Here is an 8,293-nt window from a genome sequence, read left to right on the forward strand (position 1 = left end):
AGAAGCTGTGGCTGCCCCATCCCTGGAGGTGGTCAAGGCCAGGTTGGACGGGGCTTGGAGCAACCTGGGCTGGGGGGAGGTGGCCCTGCCCCGGGCAGGGGATGGAACGAGATGGTCTTCAAAGTCCCTTCCAACCCAAACCGTTCTAAGATTCTTTCGAGCCTGTAGCAGCTCTTGAAAGTGCTGCAAAGTTGCAACCAGATGTCAGGAAACTGGTAGCTGATGGAGTGTCACTGTTCAAATGTATATCCTGCTGGAGCTCCTGCAGTACAGAGCCCCTGGTTATTGGCTTCTGCAGCAGAATAAATCTCCCTACCGCAAATGCGGTGTTCAGCCCTCCTTCTCCCAGCAGACAGACATGTTGGGACACAGCCGCACGAGAGGCTTGGAAGCATTAGGGGTTGGCTGCTATCAGGACTTTGGACTCAAGCCAGATGCAGAGCAGGTTTCTCTGTAGTCTGCAGCAGCTGAGTTCATTCCAGGTTCTCAGGAACGTCCAGGTGCAGACAGAGCCACACAATATTTACATAGTATAGGACAGAAACATTTTGGTTGGAAGAGACCTTTAAGATCATCAAGTCCAACCGTTAACCCAGCACCGCTTAGGCAGAGTCCAGCGATATTTCGGCGCTCAGTTACATCTGCCTGTTCCCCTAACTCTCTTCCCTTCCTTCCCTAGCACACAAGTGTGGAGAGTGAAGCAAGCCTCCATTCTTCTGCTAGCACTTTCTCCACCTCCTCCAGCACAGTGTCAGCCGCCCCACCAGTCGTAAGCGTTTCATCCAGTCTCAGCAGTGTCAGCAGCCTGGGCCTCAGCCTCAGTAGTAACTCCACGGTGACGGCCTCAACTCGCAGCTCTGTTGCAACAACATCAGGTACTTTCCTGGGTACTGCTAACCAGGAGGAGGGTGTGGGGACTGAGAGAGACAGCTTCTGCTCTTTGCTTCACTGTGGAACTTTTCCTTTTTCTTCTCTTTTCAGGAAAAGCCCCTCCCAATCTCCCTCCTGGAGTCCCACCGTTGTTGCCTAATCCATACATCATGGCTCCAGGGTTGCTACATGCCTATCCGGTGAGTGAGACAAACGGCTCTTTGCGGTCGTGTTGTGCCACTAGATCCCTCCTAGCTCTGCCTTCAGCTAGCAGGGAGGGATGTAGTCTGGTAGGGAAACCAGAAAACTCTAACATCAGTCCAGCACGACTGTCTTGGATGGGAAGAGTTTGGACCTGCTCTTTTCCATGAAGCAGTAGCAGAGGAAATCCACGTGCTCGTGGGGGTAAATGTCTGTCATTCTGGTCACCTCAGAGCAGATTCTGTCTATCTGTTCCCTACAGCCTCCCCAGCCTTTGGGGAGCTCTCGATCAGAACATGGCACATAGAAGCGTGGAGCTGTATTAGCACCACAGTATGACAAAGGCCGAACAGTCAGAACAAGAGTGGCAACTGCCACAAAGTCTAGTGGTGTGTCACAGCCTTCTTCTGAAGGCGAGGACAGATTTCAGTGTCGGAATAATTTCTAGAGTAAAATTGTCGAGTGCCTTTGTGGTCTGGAGCAGCGGTGCTAGGTGTTGGTGCTCACTCTTTGTTTGAGCAGCTTATAAAAATAGTCTTGGCGATATTTGCTCTTAATTACTGTAAATGGCGTACTCAGAAAATGATAAACATGAAATTCCGCTTTGGGAGTCATTGTTCCAAACTATCCAACTTGGAGAAATGGAAATTTGTACTTTTGCTACTCAATCTGCTTGCCTGTGTGTAAGCAAATACTCTGAAATTGCTTTAAGAATATCAGCTAATGAACTTGCTTCACACCTAAATCTGAAAAATTACTTTTTTCCCCTGCTGTGAAACACACACATTTCCTACATAAATAGGAAGAATTACCAGTTGTAGGAGGAAACCAGTTGTAGGTGTTTAAGGCCAGGCTGGATGTGGCCTTGGGCAACCTGGTCTAGTGGAAGGTGTCCCTGCCTATGGCAGGGAGGTTGGAACTCAGTGATCTTCAAGGTCCCTTCCAACCTAAACTGTTCTATGATTCTATGGTGTCAGTCTTGCAGTAGTGAATGCTGGCTGCCTGCGCCTAGGTAATTGTGTAGCCTCTGATTGTCTGCTTCTGGCTTTATCTCACGCTTCTCTAAATTTTTAATCTAAAATTAGGTAAGTGTCTTTAGTCTGTGCCCCTAACACCATCTCCTGCTCTTTTTCTAGCCACAGGTGTATGGATATGATGACTTGCAAATGCTCCAGACGAGATTCCCATTGGTGAGTGCTGAAGGCTGACAGGGAGACGCCACTTCCACTGGTGCGACAGCTCGGTGGTGCTGGGTGCTTCAGGTGTACAGCCAGGTCGGGCTGTGAGGTAGTCCTGAAGAGCTGGAGGAACAGGGTGCTAAATGGATGCACCTCTCTGTGACAGCAGTGAGGAGTTAGATCCGTTGCTCCTTGGCAGTTGGGGAGTTAGGAGCGCTAGTTATTCAGACAGCGGTAGAGACGTGGGGCTGGGGAATGCGAGATCTACAGCAGGCAGAGCTGTTTTGCCTGACAGTGGTGTGATGAGCTGCGGTAGATACTTGCCTCTGATCCTTGAAAGAGGCAGTGGCTAAACACTTGTATGAGAATGGGTTTTATTCAGCGATATGACATGTGTCCCTTTGTGTTGGGAAGTGGAGGGGAAAGTCCAGGCAGTTAAGGACTGCATACCAGTAGACCTTATCTGGTTCTTCTAATAGCCAGACGAGGGGGATGGTGCATGCTACAGAAACCTGGAGTTGCTGTAGGTGGTGATCAGTGTTGATGTGGCTGATTGAACGGCAATGCTCCAACATATCTGCGGTCCAGAAATTGTTTTCCGAAAGATACTCCTTTGCATCTTTGGACAGAGCTCATAAAACTTCTTCTCCTTTTGTTTTTATCCTTCAGGATTACTACAGCATCCCGTTCCCTACGCCTACCACCCCGCTGACTGGAAGAGATGGCAGCCTGAGCAGCAATCCATACTCTGGTAGGGAAAAAACCTGCTCTGATTACGTATCCCATCAGGGTGTTTGTGCTGCTGCTTACTAGTTTCCTGTGCCGTTGTCTGCTGGAGCTACATCTGTGCCAGCCTCCTGCACTGCCTTTGGTCTGGAGCGTGTTTCTCAGCAGCTAAATTCTTCACTTCCCTTTGATCATCTGGTCCTGTCGAGGCATGTTACCAGGAAAATGTGGACAAGTAGGAGTCGATGCAGCAGTTGGAAAGGGAGCGAGGAAGGGCTGAAAGAATTTGTGAGGTGTAAAACTGGGGAACTGCCTTTCAGGTCGTGGTGAGGCAGGGGTTAAGCAGTGCTTCTCAAGCACTTAGAGTAAAAATAGAAAGAAATACAAAATCTGGAGAAATTAAGGTTTTTTTTTTTCTATGTGACAATTTTATGGAGACAGAAAACAGGGCATTTAGGACCTGTCAAATTCACACCAAATGCCCAGTGGGGGGCTGACCTTGGTAGGTGCATTTATTCACACTGCTGATTTGCAGTGAGTGGCAGTTGTGCTGAGCTTTCACGTGCTTTAGGAATTGTTGCACTTTGTGGATCGCTCTTTTTCCAGCACCACTTCTCCCCTGCTTCAGCAAGAGCTTGTTTGTGCGGAAGTGCTTTTGCCTGGCACACTGAAGCTGAAATCCCAAGCTCAGAGTGCGGCACTGCTGCATGCGTGATTTGCCAAGTTAACATCGGTGATAATTAATGTTTGTGGCTATCCTGGACTCGCTTGTGAGCTGGGGCAGCACTGAGAAATTCACTGGCTTACTGTGTGAGCTCTGAATAGGGAGAGTGTTTGCATGAAAGAGCAGCGAAGGGAGCTTCCCCGAGCCCTGCAGCCAACCCCTTGCGCAGTGCCCAGACTGGGAAGAGAGCAAGCTGTATTTCCGAGTACTCTCCGCGAGCTGCTGGGCCTCTGCAGCAGTATTTGATTCCGCCAACAAGAGAGGAGGAGGTGTGAGCCCTGCTGTAAAATGGAGCCATTCACACATCCTCAACTGGAAGATATTTGACTCTCCTCTTCAGGGAGGAGCGGGAGCTGTTTGCTGTAGGACAGGGCCCCCAGGCTGCTGCTCTGGTCTCGGGTCTGGCGCTGGAGGGAGCTGAGTTGCGTTCAGGCCGGCTGCTGATGCACGGAGAGGGCTGTGGGAGAGCTCGAGCATTGGGCTGCAGGTTTATCCAGTGCCGGATGGTAGGCTGACATCAGGCGGCGCAGCACTGTAGCTTCGCTGCTGTGGGTTTCCCTTCCCCTCAGGGGTCCTCCTCTTAGGGGTGAGGAAAGCAATTAACAGCTTGGCCTTATCAGCGTGTAAAGGTGTGAGGACTGCAGTCCTTAGTTAGCTGTAGGAGGGGAGTTGATTCAAGTCACCGTTGATCTAAAGGCTGGGTCATCTCTGTGCTGAGCTAGAACTGGCCAGGATTTGACACGTCTGTTCTTCAGTCTCCTTTCATCTCCTGCATTCCAGGTGACTTAACAAAATTTGGCCGAGGTGATGCCTCTTCTCCCGCTCCTGCAACGACTTTGGCCCAGCCTCAGCAGAGCCAGACCCAGACTCACCACACCACGCAGCAGACGTTCCTGAACCCAGCGCTGCCTCCTGGCTACAGTTACACCAGTCTGCCGTACTACACAGGGGTACCAGGGCTCCCCAGCACCTTCCAATACGGGCCCGCCGTGTTCCCTGTGAGTTTCCCGGAGGCAAGGCGTGGGATTCAGGCAGGAGGGCAACGCAGCAAAGCCTCTCCTCCTCACTCCGCTTCTCTCCTTTCTGTAGGTTGCTCCTACCTCTTCCAAGCAGCATGGTGTGAATGTCAGCGTCAACGCATCAGCGACCCCTTTTCAGCAGCCCAGCGGCTATGGCTCTCACGGATACAGCACTGGTAAGAGACCCGACAGAGCATCTCTCAGCAGCGGTTACTGACTGGCAGGGCTTGGTCACAGTCTCGCTGGTCGTGTAAGGGCACTGCTGTCTTACTGCCTCCAGCAATAAGAGAGGAAAATGGCTGCGGTGCAACACACAGATCATCTGATTCTCCTTGGAAAAGCCCAGGCTTGTTCTGCATCCGGGTCTGGAGCGGGTTTGAGGAGTACGGAGCACTTCACACCCTCCTCTGTGCTCAGCAGTTGGTGGGCTGGAGCCTTGGACTCGTGTCAGAGAGCTTAAGCTGCTGAATTGTTTGGGGTTTGTAGGTTTGGGGGTTTTTTTACTGCCTGTATGTGATCGCTAGAACAATAATTATTCCAGATTTGATCCTGGGAACTTGTTTGACTTCTGTGTTTGGCAGATGCATGCTTTCTAGAGGCAAGAAGGTCGTGAACCTCCCACTTGTCTCGGTACTGGGTTTCACTGGTTAATGTCTGGCTGACTTACAAAGGGCCTGCATTTGGGTCCCTCTTCCAACTTTTAAATTCCTGTTGTGCCTTTTTTTACTACATTAGAGCCCTTCAAGACACTATTTTCTCTTTGCGAAGATACTTCAGTTCTGTACCAGGTCACCCGGTACTGAGTCTTTCAAACCTCTTTGATTACAACACTTTTTTCCGGGCTTTAAATGATTCTTCAGGCTTTCCTCTGTACCACCACCTGTCAGAAACAGCCACCATCAAGTGCAGGTTGTGTGCCAGCCTTGCCACTCGTTGCACCAACCGCCCCAGCCCACAGTTGAGTTGCCTTTACATGCAATTGCCTGTTTTACTTCCAAGGAGCTCTCGGGCCGTCCTTGCTACACTGTCATGCTGGGAGTTTGTTTCCTTTGTCTGCTGCATCGCCCCAGCTCTTCTCAGAGTTGCTATTTTTTTGACTTTTCAAGAATGTGCATTTCTCTGGGTGGCAGCAGGCCCCTATTTTTTTTTTTTTTTTTTTTTTTCTGGAGGCATTCAGGCACTGGTGGTATCCAGAGCAAAAGAACTTACACTCCAACAGGCACTTTGCTACTTGGCTTTGCCAAGACCCTGCTCCCTCAGACGATGTCTGTCTCCGAACCTTCCCTGGCTGCTGGGCCACTAGAGCTCTCCACCACCTTGATGTTGGCATTAGCATCAGTGTCTCCTGCTGAACCAGTGACTGCTGCCTAACGGTCGCTTGCCTTTCCTTCTCCCTAGGTGTATCGGTGACATCTAGTAATACAGGAGTGCCGGACATCTCGGGCTCTGTCTACTCCAAAACTCAGGTTAGTATCTGGTGTGTGCTCCAGGAAGGCGCTGCCTTGCTGGGGGTGGAAGCCCACCTCTCAGACAGCCTCACTGGGCGGTGAGGTCTCTTCCCTGTGGAGCAGCCAGCCGGGGAAAAAGGAAATGATTGGCCTTTTCTAGCTTAGAGCAATTCCAAGCCCAGAAAGAGCCACGGGCAGAGACTCTTGGCCGTTCTCTGCACCACACACTGACTCCCGGGCCTGTGACTTGTAGAGCTGGGGAGGGGGACTCTGCCAGCCAGGGGCCGGGGCGTGCTACCCAGCTCCCAGCCCTTATTCCGCCACTGGCGTCTCCTCCTCAGCAATCCTTCGAGAAGCAGGGATTTCACACTGGAACCCCGGCAGCCTCCTTCAACCTGCCTTCGGCGCTGGGCAGCGGTGGCCCCATCAACCCTGCGACGGCGGCGGCGTACCAAAAAACCCGGCCCTTTGGGGTATCTCCTAGGGCTCTCGCTCCCCCCCCACCACCCTTCTCCGGCCCCCCCCTCTCCCTCCCTCCTTCACGCCCTGCGGCGGACACACGCGGTGACACGCACACGCTCACACCTGCACATACACACAGGGCCGATAAAGAGGATGAGGTGAGGAAGGCCCGGGGTGCGCTCCGCTGGGGGGTACTCGGCACAGCCCCCCCTCGCTGCCGGGCTGTACCAGGTACGGTCGGGTAGTGCCCCTTCACGCAGACATGCCTGGTACGCCCTGATCTCCCCCTTCCTCGGAGTGGCGGCTCCGCAGGCCAGCAGCGAAGGGGTTACTCGCCAAAAACACCATAGCTTGCAGGTCTAACCGTGGATTTCTATTGTCATAGTTTGTCCCTTTATTTTACATATCCTGGTACTGCAACAGCTTCCATATTTGCAGATGATACTGTGCTGCCAACGCCAGCAGGAAGACCAGGTAATGAACCTCTCTGATAATGCATTGCACTTGCCCTGGGGTCTCCCCCCGCCCCTAAGGCCCCCCAGGCTCACGTAGCCCCTTCCTTCTCCCGCTCTCCGTGGCCCCGCCAGGCGAGGAGAGAGGCCCTCAGTCAGTATGTGCACACACACACACCCGCGCGCACAGACACACACACCCCTGCTCTACCCCTTCCCCCCCACCACCCCTTTTCCTCCCCTCTCCCTGCGGCGCGGCAGCCCCCGCAGCACTGCCGGGGCCCTGCTTGCCTGCGGTCCCGCCACGGTGCCGCTCTGGAGGAAGGCGCAGAGTGGAGGGGGGGGGCCCGGGGCAGGGGGGGTGGACCATCGCCCTGCAGACCAGGCCGGGGTTGGGACCCCGGAGACAGCGGTTGTTTTCCCCCCTCCGCGATAACTGCCCCGCTTCTCCTTCTCGCCCCCTTCCCGCAGAGCGGCTCCGGCCAGCGCAGCCAAGGCAGCTCCATCCCTCAGAAATCCCAGGCCAACAAGTCTGCCTACAACAGCTACAGCTGGGGCGCCAACTGAGGCCGGGGGCGGCCCTCGCCGCACCCCCCCACCACTTGCTTCCAAGAAGAGAATCCCACCGAACCCGACGCCGAAGGATCCCGGGGAGGAGAACGTCCTGCCGCAGGGCAGCGCCCGGCCCCACAGCCCCCGGGCAGGGCAGGCGGCTCGGCCTTGTCTGTCTCCAGCCACCTTTCCCGTTGTATGTAATATAGAATTTGTATTTTTTTTCTTCTTTTTTTTTTCCCCCCCTCCTTTTTTTTTTTTTTTTTTTTTCCCCTTCTCTCTCTGCATTCAGATTCTGAACCGTTTGCCGTAGGGGCCTTTTTTGGTTTTTACTCCTTTCTCCCCTCTTTCCCCCTCCTTCCCCACCTCCTGCTGCCCCACCACCTCTCGGATCCAAAGGAGTGGAAGCTGCGAGTCGCCTACAGCAAACCCCCTTATTATTAGGAATAAGAACAGTAATTGATATGAACAGCATTGTAAGATGAATTAGTTGAAGTGTTTTTTTTTGTACCGTGTTCTAAATTTAATGGATAAATGTGTCTTGTATATAAAAACAAAAACCCCACGCCGTCCTGTAGTTCTCTCATTTCCTCGCCCGCCCTCCGCTGCTCTCGACCACCCGTCCGGAGGGGCCCCCCCTTATTTTACCTCCTCCTCCACC

The 8,293-nt window shown here is 53.1% G+C and overlaps 1 protein-coding gene across 1 annotated transcript in view; it reads left to right on the top strand.

The window, feature by feature from the left end:
- UBAP2L (ubiquitin associated protein 2-like) overlaps nucleotides 1–7,647 on the top strand; it is a 27,137-nt gene extending 19,490 nt beyond the window's left edge. Inside the window, exons 18-26 of the mRNA XM_009891591.1 lie at nucleotides 680–875; nucleotides 982–1,070; nucleotides 2,208–2,261; nucleotides 2,919–3,000; nucleotides 4,480–4,697; nucleotides 4,789–4,894; nucleotides 6,117–6,184; nucleotides 6,508–6,639; nucleotides 7,552–7,647. Of these exons, the coding sequence (XP_009889893.1) occupies nucleotides 680–875; nucleotides 982–1,070; nucleotides 2,208–2,261; nucleotides 2,919–3,000; nucleotides 4,480–4,697; nucleotides 4,789–4,894; nucleotides 6,117–6,184; nucleotides 6,508–6,639; nucleotides 7,552–7,647 (1,041 nt within the window). The remainder of the gene's footprint in view (nucleotides 1–679; nucleotides 876–981; nucleotides 1,071–2,207; nucleotides 2,262–2,918; nucleotides 3,001–4,479; nucleotides 4,698–4,788; nucleotides 4,895–6,116; nucleotides 6,185–6,507; nucleotides 6,640–7,551) is intronic.
- Nucleotides 7,648–8,293: the final 646 nt, after the last annotated feature.

This window comes from Charadrius vociferus, unplaced genomic scaffold (assembly GCF_000708025.1).
Source record: "Charadrius vociferus isolate BGI_N301 unplaced genomic scaffold, ASM70802v2 scaffold1089, whole genome shotgun sequence".
NCBI classification, from domain to species: Eukaryota; Metazoa; Chordata; class Aves; order Charadriiformes; family Charadriidae; genus Charadrius; species Charadrius vociferus.